The sequence below is a fragment of the Cervus elaphus genome, chromosome 8 (assembly GCF_910594005.1).
Source record: "Cervus elaphus chromosome 8, mCerEla1.1, whole genome shotgun sequence".
NCBI lineage: Eukaryota > Metazoa > Chordata > Mammalia > Artiodactyla > Cervidae > Cervus > Cervus elaphus.
Window position 1 is genome coordinate 13,712,882 of NC_057822.1, and position 17,869 is coordinate 13,730,750.

Below are 17,869 nucleotides of genomic sequence, written 5' to 3' on the forward strand. Positions count from 1 at the left end.
GGCGTAGTGGTAAAGAATCTGCCTGCCAATGCAGGAGGCACAAGAGATGTAGGTTTGATCCCTGGGTTGGAGTAGGAAATGGCAACCCACTCCAGTATTCTGGCCTGCAAAATCCCATGGACAGAGGAGCCTGGTGAGCTTCAGTTTCATGGGGTCACAAAAGAGTGGGACAGAAGTGAGCATGCACACACACACACACACACCCCCTTTGTAGAAAGAAAAGAGCATCTAAGAGCCTCTAGGGAGTATCAGGGTATAGATGGGAAACCAAGGCCCCGAGAGGGGCAGGGTCTGCCAGGGTGACAAGTGAGGAAGGACAGAATCATTGCGGAGCCCCAGGCCACCTGCCTCCCGGGAGGCCAAAGGGCTCAGAGGGCAAAGCCTGCGGCCTTCTCCTCACCTGTTGCTCGGCCCTAGGCCCTTGGACAAGAATAAAGGCAGAGAGCGAGTCACCAGGAAGGAAAGGGGCTGCGGAAAAGGAAAGTGGGGTTCCAGCCCCTCCCCCCGAGCCCTGCCCTTTTCCTCTCCTCCCTGGCCAAGGAACCAAATGAGTCACAAGATTCCACTGGGGCGGGCTCAGTGCCAAGCTCAGTGATGACGAGGGACCTCGCAGCCATGCTCTTGGCTCCGTTCTCTTTCCTCGCTCTGCGTTCCTGTCTCCTGTGCATGGGCAGACAGGCAGGCAAGAACAGGCAGACAGCTAAAACCCCTGAACAGACACAAACAGACACCTACCCAGATACACAGACACCTCGTAGACAGGCAGACACAGACGGGGACAGTCACACAGCTATACACACCAACACACAAGACAACCAGCACACAGATACAAGCAAACAGTACACTGACACACGGACAGACCCGTGACCACACATCCAGACACGCAGGCACATGACAGATAGGTAACGGAGATACAAGCAGACTCAGACACACTCCAACAGAAACACCTCTCAAACCCAGATACGCACGTGACAGGGACTCGCATGGAGGGCCTGCAGGGGGTGATCTGGGGCAAAGGACAGGCCAGATGCCCCTGGGCCAGCGCCCTCAGCCCCAGAACCACACTGAAATGGATTCATGAAAGTGGATTCTCTGGGCACGAGCTCTTCTGAAGGCAGCCTGCATCTCCTTCCCAGTATGAGGGGCCCGCTTTGCAGTAAGACAAATAGAGGTTAGACATAGAAAGGGACTTCCCTACAGGGAGGGTGTTGAGGCCTGAAGCGGGTGACTAAGGATGGCTGGGGGAAGGGAGTGGAGTGTTGGCAGGTAGGGAGCCTGCCTTTCGGCTATGTGACCTCGGGCAAGTCTGTTCTGAGCCTCAAGGGTCTCATCTGGTTCTGTCCTCCTGGGTCCCTGCAAGGAGCAGATGGCCAGCTCCTGTGAGTGTTCGCGCCAATGCTGGGGCTCTAGGACCTTACTCCTCCAACCCCCACACCCCTACTCAGGGCAGGATTCCCTTCTTGACTCCCTGCCCAGTACCCCCTGGCAGGGGGTAACTCAGTCAACTCAATCACAGATGCCCGTTGTCCGGGTCCCTCCCCTCCCCCAGGGGCCAGCCAGCTGAGATGCCCCAAGTCCGGAGGAGGGCGGCAGGGAGGTCAGAGCAAGGGCAAAGGGAATTCCCAGTGCTTGCATTTTCCATCCAGGGGTGTCTGCGATGCTCAGGCCCAGGATGGGGGGGTGGTCTGTCCAGGTAGAGTCTCTTTCATCCTCCTGCTCTTAAGAGTCCTCTGGCCCGGGGCCCAACCTTCGGAAGACAGGGCATTGCGCAATGGGGAGGTAAAAGGTGATGGCGGGCCTGGCGGGACAGAAGCCCCATTGTTTGGGGCCCAGGCCAGCCTGGGCAAAGGAAGGGTTTAAGCCTGGGGCAGGAAGGGGGGAGCCTCTGCAGGGGGTGCCAGCTGGCAGGGCACTTGCCTTGGGACCCTGGAGGGGCGCAGGTGCAGAGCAGGATCACCCCCGCCCTATCCGGGGGGTGGATTTGATAGGAGGGGCAGTGTTTGGTGAGATGCCTGGGCTGATGGGGAGGGCAGACCCGGAGAGGGGTCTTAAGGCAGGGAGGCAGCCCCCCTAAACCACACCCACTCCATCCTCCCCGAAATCCCCCCGGGGAGGATGAGTCTCCCAAGGCATCTGCAGGGTCCTAAACTATCCTCCTCCAGATTCCACTCATTCCTGGAAACCGAGACGGCTTGGGGCAGCTCCAAGGCTTGGGAGGAGGGGGGCGGTGCCCAGTGAAGAGGGGTGCGCAAGACTGGATTTATTACTGAGGGGTCGCAGGGGGGCTTAGTCATTTTTGCCGCCCACACTCTCCGCATCATTTCTCTAACTTAGGTCCCAAACTCGGAACTCCGCTGCCCCTAAGCTTCCTTTGTCGGCGCAAGCCCCTCGGCCCCACCGCGAAGCCCACCGGGCAGTCCTTCCCAGGGTCAGCAGACCACTAAGCGTTTCTGCCTCGGTTGGAGTTGGCCCCCTTAGGGAACGGCTTCCAGGGGAGACCCAGCAAGGTCAGTCGCGTGCTCACGATCCCTTTGCCCAAGTCCCGGCTTCAGGGGTTACGGCGGGGCGATTCCAGGTGCGAACCCGCCGGGGCCCCTCCCTTCCTCCGCCGGCCGGGGCGGCGCGCCCCGCGGGGCGGTACAAAAAGCGATCCCGCCCCGCTTTCCTCACTTGACTTTGAGTGTCCCGCGGCGGTCGCGGGGAGCGGGGAGGCGGAGGCGAGAGAGGCAGCGGGGCTCAGCCCACACCCCTCACCAGGTAGGGCCTCTCCCCGGCTCGGAGGGGGAGAGAGAGTTGTAGACAGAAGGAGCAGAGAGGAGGACGGGCCGGCGGAGGGGCCGAGACAGGTGGCAGAGAGGGAGAGTAGAAGCGGGCAGAGGGGGCACAGCGCGAAGACACGTGAGGGCACGAAATCAGGGACCCCCATCAAGGGCCGAGGCTGGGCAGGGATCCAGGACCGAAGGAGACGAGGGGTTCGAGGCCTGGGTGTGGCCTTGGGGGGGGGCACCAAGAATGCCGGCGTCCCCACCTCCCATTCCCTGAGGGTCCCCTGGCAGGTCAGAGAGGAGCTCCACTTCTTGCCCAAGCCCCCTCCCCGCCCTGTAAGCCGGGGCACATAGACTGTGGCTCCTTGCCCCTGTCCTTCCAGAGGACGCAGGAGTCAGGGTCCCTGTTGGATCCCCGCAGACTCGCAGCCCCAGGAAGCAGGGGAGAGCCGTCCCCGGGGGTGCCAGGGAAACTCTGCTGCCAGCCACTTCTGACCCCTGACCTCTGCCCTCCCTGGGCCCAGGAGGCACCATGTGGCGCCGTCCACCGGGGCTGCTGCTCCTGCTGTTGCTGCTGCCGGCCGGCGAGTTGGGCGTGGGCGCCCGGCGGGGTCGTAGGCGCCGGGAGCTAGCACCGGCTCTGCACCAGCGCGGCATCCGGGACGCGGGGGGCCGGTACTGCCAGGAGCAGGACCTCTGCTGCCGCGGCCGCGCGGATGACTGCGCCCTGCCCTACCTGGGTGTGACCTGTTACTGTGACCTCTTCTGCAACCGCACCGTCTCCGACTGCTGCCCTGACTTCTGGGATTTCTGCCTCGGCGTGCCACCCCCCTTCCCCCCCATCCAAGGTGGGCACCAGACGGCCAGGGGTGGGTCGCGTTGTCAAGCCCCAAACTCAGCAAGGCTCAGGAGCAAGGCTGATGCATTGATGTTTCCAGGGGAGGCTTCCTAGCATCTGGAAGGAGACCCCGCCCCTCTCTCTTTACTTCTGGAAAGTACTCACTGTGGTCTAACTTGAATCTCTCCAGTAAGATTGAAAAAGCGCCTCGGTCAGTGGGATATTCATTTGGCCCAGGAGAAGGGCAGCCACCTGCCCTTTCTCCCAGTCCTTCCTGTCTCCGTATTCCGGGCTGAGAAGGTGCTGGCCCCACCTGCTGACTCACTCTCAGACTGATAAACCACACGAGCGTTGGTCAGCGTCATTTTAGCAGTTCCTCTGCTTTTGCTCAGGATTCCTTATCCCTGAAATGGCTGGTCACACGTGGGAGGTGGGTCAAGTCTGTTCCTACCTTCAGCCCTTACCACCATCCTCCCATCCCAATCCAAGAGGAGAATCACTTGACTTCCTTCCCATAATTCCACGGGGCTGCAGGTGTGAGAGTGCATACCTGGGTTGTCAAGGGAGTAATGTACCTTCTTTGGGCTTTGGCTTTCCCATATTCGTCCCACTCCCCATCTCCAAACCCCAGCTCATTTAACTGGCCTAGGATCTAAGGAATGTTGTGGCTGGCATCCAAGTGAAGCAAGAGGGATTTGGGTTAGAGTCAGTGAAGAACTTCCAAGTAGTGGGAAGTTGATATGTGACTCTCAGGAGATGTCTTAAGTTATAGCTTGGCTTTGCTTTCAGTAAGGGCTGGTGTGTGTGTGTGTCTGGGAGGATTCAGGACACCAGACCTCTGAGGACCTGGCCATCTCAGCCCATCGTCCCTGGTCTTGGTTCCACTTCTCTTCCTGTCTTCCCTCCCACCAGGATGTATGCACAAGGGTCGCATCTATCCAGTCTTGGGAACCTACTGGGACAACTGTAACCGTTGGTGAGTATTTGGGACTTGGAGGGGGCTTGCCTGGTGGGTTTTGTGACAACAGACTTGTTTCACATCCTATCCCTGTCACTTATTTGCTGGGCGCAAGGCCTCAGTTTCCTCATCTGTAAAATGGGAATTTTTACCTGGACCACGTCAGCTTCTACACCAGCATTCCAACAGCAGTGCCCAGGAGTAGTCAACCCTGGATGCCTGGCTTCAGGTGCAGCTCCTCCTGCCTGGGACGGGGCTACTTCCCCTCCCAGCCTTTCTCGCTATCACGGGAGAGTCCAAGAAGGGGGCACCAGGAAGGAAACCTCTGACTGCAACATCCGCTGACCTGGACCGGATGAGGGTCAGGGATGGCTGAGCTGGCAGCCAGCCAGAGTGTAGCAGGGCCTTCCCTGGAATGTGGCCCCTCCTCCCTCCCCCACCCCTCCCCACACTTCCCAGCAAGAGGATGAAGGGGTTGGGGTACGCCACTACCCTAATCGAAGGCCCGAGATGCGAGGGGGGAAGCCTTGAGTGCTTTAATGAAAATAAGGGGGGACCCTAAGACTTAGAGCAGGAGGCCCTGCACCCACTCCACCCCCTGCTCTGGGACTAAGAGGGACTCTGGGGGGAGGAAACTTTTAGGAATGCATGATGTATAAGTGGTTTCCATTGCCTCACTGGTGTGAGGGGTGCCTGGGTCACAGTGAGAGTGAGGATTTATGCATTTCAGCATGTGTCAGGGTGAGAGTGCATGTGCACTCACGTGTGCATGCTTTGAATGTGTGTGACCCGTGTGTGTTTCAAAAGATGGAGCACACCTGCATGATTCTGCTGGTACTGATAGGATGGACATGAAGGGGTTAACACTCTGTCCCTTCCCTCGGGCCTGGCCACCCAGGCCCCCTTTGGAATGCTGGGACCTGCTGCCACCAGCTCTGCCTAGACCTGCTCGGACAGCCCTGGGGGAAAAGAGGGAGGCGGGAAAAGAGGGAGGCGGCAGGAAGGGACTGACCAAGCCACTTCCCTCCCAGTCTAGCTCTGGCTGTGTTCCCTGCACTTGACACCTGAGGGAGGGTGTGGGGCAGTGTCTGGGGGCCTCCCAGACGCTGGGAGCCCTCCAGGGATGCTTTGAGAGCCAGAGGGGGAGGGGAAGGACAAGAGCCTCCCTGAACAAGCCCACAGCTCCTGGGGCTGGAGAGCCCAGCCATACTGGGTCTTGTCCCCTTGAGGCTCCTTAAAAGGCAACATTGGAGGCGGGAGCCTCGGGCAGGCTCAGAAGGACGAAGTTCAGCATCTTGTCATAGCAGAGTTATGAGCTTGGAAAAGCACTGTAGAATTCACAGAATTCAGCTGTTCAGTTGACACCTATTAGAGACCTACTATGTGCCCAGCGTGGTGCTGGGTCAAGGAGATGCAGCCAGTATGCAGCAGACAGTTCTTGTCCCTGCACATGAGCCTCTAATGGTGACAAAAATAATAAACCTGTCATTACAACCTATTCCAGGTGTGATGGGGGGACAGAGGTTCACAGGGGATCCTAGTTCTGAGTGGGATGGGGGCAAGGGAAGGCCACTCAAGAAGGGACGTTTATGCAGATACCAGGGAGATGAGAGCATGAGTGGCCCAGGCCCAAGAGGAGGGAACAAGGCGGGTGATGGCTGGTGGAAAGGCCAGGAGGTGGGACCAAGCTCATTGCAGCTGGAGCTGTGAAATGGGGAGAGACGCCTGGGGAGGTGCAGGCCACGTCCCCTGGGTCTCATAAGCTGTGCCTAGGATGTTGCACTTTGTTCTAAGTGCCGTGGGAAGCCACTTAGGGAGGACACAAACTGATGTGTGTTGTTCACAGAGCTCATTGGCTTTAAGAGTGGGACGTGTGTCCTGGGGGAAGGGAATTATAAAGTGCTGGAGAGCCTGGTAAGGAAGCCACTGCCATGGTCCAGGGACCAGAGTAGGGTGATGGTGATGGAGGGGTAGGAGGCAAGCGGATTCTGAGTCTTTCACGATGCTGGGTCTGCTAATAGGGGAGGTATGTGGCAGAAAGTAACCTTCAACATGATGTGGGTGGTGGGGGCCAGGGTGAGTAACGGCGGAGACGTCGTGGACCACACGGAGTTCTGGCTTGAACAGCCCAGTAGATAAGGTGCTGTTGTCTGAGTTGAGGATGTTGTTAGGGGGAGGAACAGGTTTGGGGGAGATAGTTTAGCCGTTTTGAGATGCCATTCACATACCCAGAGGAGATGTCAGAAGGCCAGTTGGATCTGAGTCCGAAACTCAAGGGGGCGGGGAGTCGGGGTTCCTGTACTGAGAACAATAATAGGAGATGACAATTTCTGAGCACATAACATGGGTCAGGCCTTGGGCTGAATACTTTGCAAGTTTGCCTTTTAATCCCTGGAAGTTGGTACTATTATTATCCTCATTTTACAGATGACATTGAGGGAGAGTTTTAAATAACTTACTTAAGGTCATACGGGCTTCCCTGATGACTCAGTGGTAAAAAATCTGCCTGCCAATGCAGGAGATGCAGGTTCAATCCCTGGGTCAGGAAGATCCCCTAGAGAAGGAAATGGCAACCCACTCCAGTAGTCTTACCTGGAAATCCCATGGATAGAGAAGCCTGATGGACTACAGTCTGCTGCTGCGTAGCTGCTTCAGTCATCTCAGACTCTGTGTGACCCTATAGACTATAGCCCACCAGGCTCCTCTGTCCATGGGATTCTCCAGGCAAGAGTACTGGAGCGGGTTACCATGTCCTCCTCCAGGGGATCTTCCCAACCCAGGGATTGAGCCCATGTCTCCCACATTGCAGGGGGATATTTTTTACCACTGAGCCACCAGGGAAGCGCCGGGCTACAGTGTATGGGATCACAAAAGAGTTGGATACGATGCAGCAACTAAACGTCAAACAACAGAAAGGTCACTAGTCAGCTAAAATCAGAACCCTCAATTCGATTCGGAATCCATGGTCTTAATCATTTCACTATGTTGCCCCGTTCATTCATTCATTCATTCAACAAATATTTGCTAGGTCCCTACTACGTGTTAGAGTTTGTTTTGGGGCACTGATGATATCAAACAATACCCGCCCTTGAGGACATTAGATCCTATGAGGAAATAGGTATAAACAATATAAATAGCTAAAGATATAATACGTCAGATAGTGATGACAGGCTGAGGAGAAAATAAAACAGGGAAGCAGGGTAGGAAGTGTGGAGGATGCTGAGATAGGGTGTTCAGGGCAAGCTGCCCTGAGAAGGTGACATTTGAATAAGGACTTGGAAGAAGTGAGAGGGAGCCATGAGGATGCTTCCTCCTAGGAAGAAGAACTCAAAGGCCCAGGGGCAGGAGCGCAACTCATGTCAACGGTCAGGGGACCGGCCTGGTTGGGCCCTTAGGAACCAGGTCTTGGAGGAGGGGGCCAGAGAGAGGACAGATCGTGCAGGGCCTTGTTGGCATGGAAGGACTTGTTTGGCTCTTATTCTGTCATGTGAAGCCAATGGCGAGTTTTAGGCAGGGGAATGGCATGATATGATTTGGGTTTAACAGGATCACAGTGGTGGCTGTGTTAAAAATATACTGAAGGAGTGGGGCCCAGGGCTGAATAGCGGAGAACAGTGAGGAGGCTGCAGCCTAATCCAGGTGAAAGGTGATTGGACCATGGTGGTTGCAGGAAAGAATGAGACGCAGTTTGGATTCTGGATGTGTTTTTAAGGTAAAGTCAACAGATCTGCCAATGAATCAGGTCAGCACGTGAGAGAAAGAGTCAAGGGTGCCTCCCAGGCTTTTGGCCTGCGCTCCAGGAAGGATGGAGTGGCTGTTTTCGAGGACTGTGGCAGGCGCAGGCCTGGGAGTCGGGGAGAGCAGGAGTTCTGTTTGAGATGTGAGGAGTGTAACCTGTAGACACCCCGGAGGTGAGGCTGTGTAGCAGTCAAGATCCTAGAATCTGGAGTTCAGGAAGAGACCTGCGAAGCAGATGTAAACTTGAGAATCATGAACTTGAAATTGACATTTAAAGCCACCAGGCTGCATGGGATCACCTGGGGGGTCCTCTCATAGCTGCTGATGTGGAATTTCAGGCCCACATGTTGACCTCCAAGGCCTCCTCCCTTCCACAGATGCCCAGCCCTACCTCACTTCTTCCTTCCCTCCTGTTTTTCCAGCACCTGCCATGAGAAAGAGCAGTGGGAGTGTGACCAGGAGCCATGCCTGGTGGACGAAGACATGATCAAGGCCATCAACCAAGGCAACTATGGGTGAGAGGCCCGAAGTGGGCACACATGCACGTGCATGCACATACAGATGTACTTTCTGCCCGAGAGGCGTGTCCTGCCAGGAGCACCCACACTCAGATCTTATTCATGTGTACACTCAGCCAGTAGGCGTCTCTCCCACTCACATGCACATTCCTCCAGGACCCCCAGCCTTGGCAGGTCTGTGACCTCCATCCCCTCTCTTTCAGCTGGCAGGCTGGAAACCACAGTGCCTTCTGGGGCATGACCCTGGATGAGGGCATTCGCTACCGCCTAGGCACTGTCCGCCCATCTTCCTCCGTCACCAACATGAATGAGATTCATGTAAGTTCACCCCTGCCTACAATCCTGCCATCTCCCTTTGGCCTATGACCCCAGGGATCCTGGCACCTTGTGCCCTGTTTCTCCAAGGGCCTAGGCCTGTCCCCCACCGATAGGCTGTGGGTTGCGGGCAAGTGAGTCCCCTTTTCTAGGCCTTAAGTTTCTGCCTATAACTCGATAGACTGCACTGCAAGAACTGGTGCTCAGATTCGGAGTTTTGTGGTCCCAGCATCTCACCCTCCCTGGCTTCCCGAGCCTCCCCAGCTTGGGAAAAAATGTCATTGGTCCCAGTATGGCGGGGTCAGGGCCCCAAAGGGCCAGGAGGTCACCTTGGTATTTTGGGAAGGAAGGGACAGGCACTCCCCCAGTTTTGGCCAGAGAGCAGCAATTCTCGGAAACAAATGCCATCTCAGCAGAACCTCAAGGGAGGAGGGGGTTTCTCCCTTCCCACTAGTGGGACCCTCTAGAGGTAGGAATGGGAACCAGACCCAGGACAGTTCCAAGGGTGAGGAAGGGGAGCTTCAGTGGGACAGGGCTGGCCACTTGCCGAAGGCTCTGTCCGTCAGTGGCGGACAAGGAGGGGCTGGTGTCTGGCTGCAGCGGCCCGCCCTGCAGAGGGAGTTCTGCTCAAGGCTGGGGTGACCAGACCCTGCCCCTGCCCTTATTCCCTGGGGCCTCGGGCTATTTTTTGCCTCCTGCTGTTTGCTTTGGCAGCCTGCCCAGTCACGGGACCTTACTGCTTCTTTCCTCCCCTGCCCTTTGGGGCCCGAATCCCAAGGTCCTGGTGGAAAGAAGGATGTAAGTGGATCAGAAGGTGCAGAGGAGGAAAGAAGCCGGAATAGAGAGCGGCCCGGTCACTTCCCTGTTCCTAGCTTCAGCTGCCTCACCTGTAAACAGGACTAGTCACCTCCCACCTGACACTAGGAGGCGCTAAATGGTGCCTGGGTCTCCCTCTGGGCCAAGGTGGAGGTTGCTGGAATCTCTCAGATCAAATCTCTCACGTCTTGGCGGGCTCAAGATCAAACTGCCGAAGGCTCTGGACACTTGGGACACCTCCCATGCCTAGGGCCCCGGATGGGCAGGCTGGGGCAGAGGCAGGAGACAGACAAGAGTGGCCTTTGCCTTGCAGACAGTGCTGGGTCCAGGGGAGGTGCTGCCCAGAACCTTCGAGGCCTCTGAGAAGTGGCCCAACCTGATCCACGACCCTCTAGACCAGGGCAATTGTGCAGGCTCCTGGGCCTTCTCCACGGCAGGTAGGTTCAAGGGCAGGGGCTGGCCAGGTGGGAAAGGAGGGCCAAGGCCTGAGCCCCCTGACAGCCCCTCTACCTCTCTTACCAGCTGTGGCATCCGATCGAGTCTCAATCCATTCTCTGGGGCACATGACACCCGTCCTGTCGCCCCAGAACCTGCTGTCTTGTGACACGCACAACCAGCAGGGTTGCCGTGGTGGGCGACTGGATGGCGCCTGGTGGTTCCTGCGCCGTCGAGGGTGAGCAGCAGGGGGCACGGACAGGGAAGAGGGCATAAGGCAGGGGTCTCAGGAAGCAAAAGCCTGCAGGAAGGGCCTGGGCCAGGCTGCCCCATGCTCACTCTGTCCCCGCTCCCTCCCGCTGCCCCTGCAGGGTTGTGTCTGACCACTGCTACCCGGTCTCCGGCCATGGGCGGGACGAGGCTGTCCCCGCACCCCCCTGCATGATGCACAGTCGGGCCATGGGTCGGGGCAAACGCCAGGCCACCGCGCGCTGCCCCAATAGCTATGTCCATGCCAATGACATCTACCAGGTCACTCCTGCCTACCGCCTCGGCTCCAACGTAAGTCTGCACTTGAGTGAGGGGCACAGGCAGGAGAGAGCTGGAAGCCTGACCAAAGGCTGGAGCCTCACGCCTGATGGATCCTCTCCTCCCCACCCCCTCACCCTCCAGGAGAAGGAGATCATGAAGGAGCTGATGGAGAATGGTCCTGTCCAAGGTAAATGCCCCTCATCCTGCCCCGTGATGCCCGAAGCTTGTGCCTGCTTGAGACTGGGCACCGAGGCACAGGTGGTCCCTGTTGCCCTGAGCAGCAAGTCCACTGGGGCCAGGAGTGGGGGACTGTGTCCTCTCCTCAGGAGCAGCACCTGGAGAGGGCACTTAGAGCCTTGGTATGAGAGGCTCTGGGACCTGGGCATGTATCTCCAGCCTTGGGCATCACTGCCTATCCTGATGGGCTGAGCCACCTCCTCTGACCTCTGCCCACAGCCCTCATGGAGGTGCATGAGGACTTCTTCGTATATAAGAGCGGTATCTACAGCCACACACCAGTGAGCCTCGGGAGGCCGGAGCGATACCGCCGGCATGGGACCCATTCAGTCAAGATCACAGGGTAAGGGGCTTGGTGGGCAGGGGTCTGGGGGCAGCAGGGCTTGCCCTGGGGGCTCTAAACCTGCCTTGAATCCTTACCACCTCTCTGCAAAGCTCCCTTTCAAAGAGGAGAAAACTGGGACTCAGAAAGAGGAGGTACTTGCCTCGGGGCACACCAAGAGTTAGGGGCCTTTCAAAGTGTTCTAGAACAGTTCCTTCCTTACACACCAGGAGAAATCACTCCAAATCAAATATAGACAAGGATTCAAGAGTTGCTCTACCTCTCCCCAGCTCAGCGCCTGTCCCAGTTTTGCCTGACTCACTGACTTATACCTCCAGCCCTCAGTTTCCCCCACTGATGTAACAGGAGATGCTAGAGTCATTGATTTTAATAGTCCAACCGATAAAATGTACTTTGTTCACCCCCCTCAACCAGCCAGGTAAGGATGGAGGGCAGGCAGAGGTGTGCCCTCCCTGCCATGTGGGTCTTTGGAAGGTGCAGGCTTTTCTGCTAACCCCCCTAGATGTCCCTTTGTGCCCCACGGGGGACCTAGAGATGTGGAGACTGAGGGAGGTGCAGAGAGGGACAGTGGCCGGCGGTGCTAAGACGCTTCAGTTTTGTCTGACTCTTTGCAACCCTATGGACGGTAGCCCACCAGGTTCCTCTGTCCCTGAGATTCTCCAGGCAAGAATACTGGAGTGGGTAGCCATCCCCTTCTCCTGGGGATCTTCCCCACCCAGGGATTCTTTACCACTGGCGCCACCTGGGAAGCCTGGTGGGGCTTGGGCAGAGAGGAACAGAGACCTGCCCAAGTCCTGAGGGACGCCAAGTCAGCAAAGGCAACAGGGGCCTGGCTAGGGAAGGCCGCAGCGGGCGGGAGCTCCTGAAAGTAGGTGAATCAGCTGCGCTTGTGGCTCTGGCTCTGCCCGGCAGGTGGGGCGAGGAGACGCTGCCCGACGGGAGGACCATCAAGTACTGGGTGAGTCCCGGCACCGCGCGCCCTGCGGCCGCTGTGACCTTCCCCCGGCCCTCCTGCCCTTCTCCCCCACCGCGATTCCCCTCCTCACAGCCCCCTCTGCGTTCCCAGACGGCGGCCAACTCGTGGGGCCCGGCCTGGGGCGAGAGGGGCCACTTTCGCATCGTGCGCGGCGCCAACGAGTGCGACATCGAGAGCTTCGTGCTGGGCGTCTGGGGCCGCGTGGGAATGGAGGACATGGGACACCACTGAGGCCGCGGGCACCACACCGGGAAGAGCCCTCCTCGTGGGGCGGCAGCCCCCCGCCCCACCCGCCCGTCCGCCCGACGGGACTCCAGGCGCCAGGGGTCTAATCCCTGCGCGGTTCCGCTGACGCAGCGCCCGGCCTGGGAGCCGCGGGCTGGCCGGAGCCCCCAGACCTCCCAGCGGGGCTGGAAAGGGGCTGGCCCGGGAGGAGCAAGACCCCCAAGCAAGATCACCGAAGCCAGGACACCGCCCCCCCCACCCCAGTCTCCAGCCCACGACCTCACCCCACCCTTGTACTTTTATTCTTCAAAGATATTTATTTTTCTTTTCACTGTTTTAAAATTAAAAAAAAAAAAAAAGTATTGATAACTATGGTATCTTGAAACTTCTGGGCGTGGAAATCCAGGCCAGAATTGGCATATGGGGGCACAGCAGAAAGGACTGCCTGAGGCTTTGCTGGTTGGCAGGGGTGGGGGTCGGGGAACCAGAAATCTTAGCCTCCATTCAGCCTGAATTGTCAGTGACCCTGGATACTGATCCATTGTGGGTGGGACATGGATGGCGCGGCCTTTGGCCCCCAGAGAGATGTGGGCCCGTGGGAATCACCTCTCAGACGCTGAGTCAGCGCAGCCTGGGGTGGGGGGAGTCCAACCCACCAATCAGCAGAGCTGGCGCCAGTGCCCAGCAGGCAAGGGGGGCATAGCCCCATAGAAGCTGGAGCCTGTGTCTCTGCAGATCAGCTTCTCCAAGCCACCCAAGCGAGGGGACACCCCCCCACCCCCACCCCTAGGCCAGGTTGGGCCTGCCTCTGTGAGCCCTCTCTCTACCCCATGTCCCCAGGCTCTCAGGGCCAGCAGAATTAAGTCCAGGCCTCACTCGCATTCAAGGCCATCAGGACCCACCCCACCAGCTTCCTCACCAGCTTCTTCACCCAGTGCCCAGACGACTCCAGAGTCCTCCCTGCTCCCTAATGTCGAGCACACAGGCAGACCACTGGGCATTTGCACATGCTGTTTTCTCTCGGTCCAGATGCCCTTCCATTCCACCTACCCCTGTTGCACTGCTGTTCCCAACCCAGCTCCAAGGCTTCTTCACTCAGGCAGTACCAGGGGAGAGTAATGGATGTGCCAGGTGCTGTGCGAGGGAGCCATGGTTCCCCAAACCACCCCAACCCCTCTTAGCATGGCTTAGACACCCCCCTCCCTGAACTCAACTGCACCCTGCCCTTTCACCAGTATTTCACTATCTTCCTTATGCTGGAAGTTCCTTGAGAAACAGAGACTGGGTCTGGTTCACTGCTGAGTCCTGGTACCCATACCTGTACCCTAGATAAGGTTGCGCTGCAGTTTGTGGGATGGTTGAATAACACGACCCATTCTTGCCTTTCCATTCCCTTCCCAAGCCTCTAGGCACAGAAGTCAGTATGGAGCCCTGCCTTCCCAGAAGCTCAGGGAGGCTGGGCCTGGGGATGGTCCTCCCCTGGCAGCAGTCCTCCTTGCCCCTCAGCTGAAGTCACTGGAGGAGGCAGTAGGGAGGTGTATCCCCTGGAGGGCAGCCCCTCAGTGCCAGCCACGTCCCCCAGGCCGCCTGGGCATCACCTGAAAGGAATGCGGGGCGACCGATAAGCAGCTGCCTTTGTTTCATTTCCTGTTTGCTAGGACATCCCGAGCCCGGCTCCCCTGGCTGGCCTGCTTGTCCCCAAGGAGCCAAGGCCGGCCAGAGCCCTGGGGACAACGACGGGAAGGGAGTCCTGAGCAGGGCTGCCCGATTACTACCCCCTCTGTGGCCGCCAGACGTGCCTCACAACTCCCACCCCACTGGAAAAACCCCGGTCCAGGGGCGCGGCTGGAATTTCTCTACAAGGACCTTTGGCGGAAGCGGTGGGGGTTGGGAGAGGGAGGGGAGCAGGGGTGAGGCTGTCTCCAGGCTCTAGCTTTGTCTGCCCGGCTGCGAGGCCTGACCCTGTGCGCCCAAGTAGGGTCAGCCCAGCCCTTCCCTAGCCTCATGGACCAAGGAGCCCCAGGCCTGCGAGCCTCCCCCCAACCCCCCAAGAGTGCAAATGGGGCTGGGCAGGGCTGAGCGGGTCCCTCAGTAACCTCCACCAGCCACCTCTGGTTCTCTGATGCTGGCAATGGACTTGTAGGCGTTATGTTTTAAATCTTCTCCACTGGCAGCTCTCAGGACTCAGACTCTGGGTTTGTATTTATTTTACATTTTTATTTATTTTTTAATTTGGCTTCACCACAATGCATGTGGGATCTTAGTTCCCTGACTAGGGATAGCACCTGCAGCGCCTACATTGGAAGTGTGGAGTCTTAACCACTGGACCACCTGGGAAGTCCATGGACATGTGGTTGTAAAGACCGAGGCAAACCAAGGACTTCCAACCAGATTACTGCCCTTGAGTCTGTCCGTAAAGAAATCCTGGCACCCCAGCACCCTGCTCTGTGTTCTGAGGCTAGTCCCTTACCCTCTCTGGGCCATGGGCATGAGTCCTTAGACAAACCTGGGTTTGAATCCCTGCTCTGCTTGTTCTGCACTGGCTATGTAATCTTGACCTTTCAGAGCCTCTGTTTTTCTATCTTTTGTTGTTGTTCAGTCACTCAGTTTTGTCCGACTCTTTGTGACCCCATGGACTGCAGCATGCCAGGCTTCCCTGTCCTTCACTATCTCCCGGTGTTTGCTCAAACTCATGTCCATTGAGTCGATGATGCCATCCAACCAACTTATCCTCTGTTGCCCCTTTCTCCTCCTCCTTCAGTCTTTCCCAGTATCAGGGTCTTCTCAATGAGTTGGCTCTTCACATTAGGTGGCTAAAGTATTGGAGCTTCAGCATCAGTCCTCCCAAGGAATATTCAGGGTTGATTTCCTTTAGGATTGATTAATTTGATCTCCTTGCTGTCCAAGGGACTCTCGAGAGTCTTCTCCAGCACCACAGTTCGAAAGCATCAATTCTTCAGGGCTCAGCCTTCTTTATTGTCCAACTCTCATAACCATACATGACTACTTGAAAAACCGTAGCTTTGACTATACGGAACTTTGTTGGCAGAGTGATGTCTCTGCTAATGTGCTGTCTTGGTTTCTATCTTTAATGGGGATAATGGTACTCACCTCCTGGATTTGTTGGGAGGATTAAAAGAGACAAAACATGCTAAACATTTAGCAGCATACTTGGAAAGTATTAAATGGTAACAGCTCTAATCTTTTAAAGGGGGTTGGACTTGATAATGTAAAAGCTTTTCGTAATGAGCTAAACATTTTTTAGTGCTTAACCATAGCCTCTGACAGCATGTTGTTCTGAGTGTTTTGCACATATTATCTCATTTAATGGACAGGAAAGCCTCGCAGGCTACAGTCCATGGGGTTGCAAAGAGTCGGACACAACTTAGCGACTGAACAATAATGACAACTACATCTCATTTAATACTAAAAATAAACTTCTATTTCCTTATTTTGCAGATAGTTGAGGCAGGATTAAACTCAGGCTGTCTAAATTCTCATACTAATTAGCTCTGTACTAATAGTGGTTGTTTGGTAGTGTTAATCCAGTTTCCCTAAGTCCTTTCCCTGCGTGACAAACTCTTAGTCATCCTTCAAAACCCAGCTCAAACATCCCTCCTCTGGAAAGCTTTTCCTAGTATGCATCTTCTAGACCTCCAGAGACTAGCATGCATCCCTGGTGCATGTGTGTGTCTCAGTTGCTCTGTAGTCTTTAACTCTTCACGACCCCCTGGACTGTAGCTCGTCAAGCTCCTCTGTCTGTGGGATTTTCTGGGCAAGAATACTAGAGTGTGTTGCCACTTCCTCCTCCAGGGAATCTTCCCGACCCAGGGATTGAACCCATGTCACCTGTGTCTCCTGCAATGGCAGGTGGATTCTTTACCACTGATCCACCTGGAAAGCCCAAATCCCTAGTACAGAGGGGCAGCTTTTCCTCCCATAAATCATTGTGGAAGAGTTTTTTTTTTTCCCCCCTTAGTCCCATCTTTCCTATGTACCAAATGTTCCTCTTGGGAATTCATTCTGGTCTCCTATGGTGCTCCGCGGGGTCCCAAGGCACCTGACTTTCGTTTTCTGCGAGCTGCTGAGTTACATCCCTTCACTAGTGCCGATGCCTCACATCTTCCTGGTATCTTGCCAAACCCTATCCTTGCCTGGTGCCCATTAAGGGAAAGGAATCCTTGGCCCCTGAGCCTGCAATGCACCAGGCCTTCGGCTGAGCGCTGCGCACACTTCAGCTCATTTGATCCTACACACAACTCTGTGAGAAAGATATCTTTAGAAACCAAAGCCAACCAGTGAGGCAACTCTGGGAACCTAAGGGAGGAGTGAACTTTCAGACTGAGCAGGGCTAGTGAGCCCAAGCACAGCCAGAACTAGGAATCCAAACCTCGCCAGGACTCACATTCTCTCTCTCCCTCTCTAGACTAACTGTGCTATTAGGAAGGACATTTGACCAATGACAATTCCTGAGCCTTTCACATTTTCACAGCAGTCTTCTCAGTTCTGACTCAAAATAGAACGGAACAGGGAAGGCTTCTGATTGGCCCAGCTCTAATCTATAGCCAAAGGACAGGATCATAGATGCCATGGCCACTCTGGATGAACCAGTGTTTGGAGGAGGAGACCCTAAAGAAGGGGAAGACTGCTGTTCCAGGGGAAAGGAGAGAGGCTGACCAGATGCCCAAAACAGCCAACAGCAGCCAGGGGTTACTGTTACCATCATTGGACAGATAAGGAGATAGAGGCTTAGGGGAATGTGGGATTGGTCAGGTCACTTAGCTGTTAAGTGGTGCCGCTGGATAAAACCCACATTGCCTACCACTCGATTTATAGATCAACCCAAAGAGATGACTTTATAGGTCAAAGAGTGAGAGATTCCTTCCCCAGCTTCTCCCTGAGGACTCATTCCTGAGCCCTGAGAGATAACTTGTCTAGAATTCCATCCATTTCATGAAAATTCTGTGGCTCTGACACTAACACCCAGGGTAGTTTTCCCAAAGTAAAGCAAGACTGAGTCTGAGCAGGCCTTCCAGGAGAGCATCCTGCTTCCTGATCCCGGGGGAACAGTGTGGTCCCCATCAGGGGATGTGATGAGATGGTTGAACAGGAGCTGTTTGCTGGGAGACCAGAGGTATGAGTGAATGAATGGATGCACACAGGCAGGGCCCAGG

At 56.2% G+C, this 17,869-nt stretch overlaps 1 protein-coding gene across 1 annotated transcript; it reads left to right on the forward strand.

Moving 5' to 3' along the window:
• The first annotated feature begins 2,621 nt into the window (after positions 1-2,621).
• Positions 2,622-13,064, forward strand: TINAGL1 (tubulointerstitial nephritis antigen like 1). Its single transcript, XM_043909548.1, has 12 exons — positions 2,622-2,757; positions 3,290-3,613; positions 4,516-4,579; positions 8,722-8,814; positions 9,021-9,135; positions 10,262-10,385; positions 10,471-10,621; positions 10,755-10,944; positions 11,056-11,101; positions 11,371-11,494; positions 12,407-12,452; positions 12,561-13,064. The coding sequence occupies exons 2-12, from the start codon at positions 3,298-3,300 to the stop codon at positions 12,699-12,701; spliced, it is 1,410 nt and encodes a 469-aa protein (XP_043765483.1). The 5' UTR covers positions 2,622-2,757; positions 3,290-3,297; the 3' UTR covers positions 12,702-13,064.
• The last annotated feature ends 4,805 nt before the right edge of the window (positions 13,065-17,869 follow it).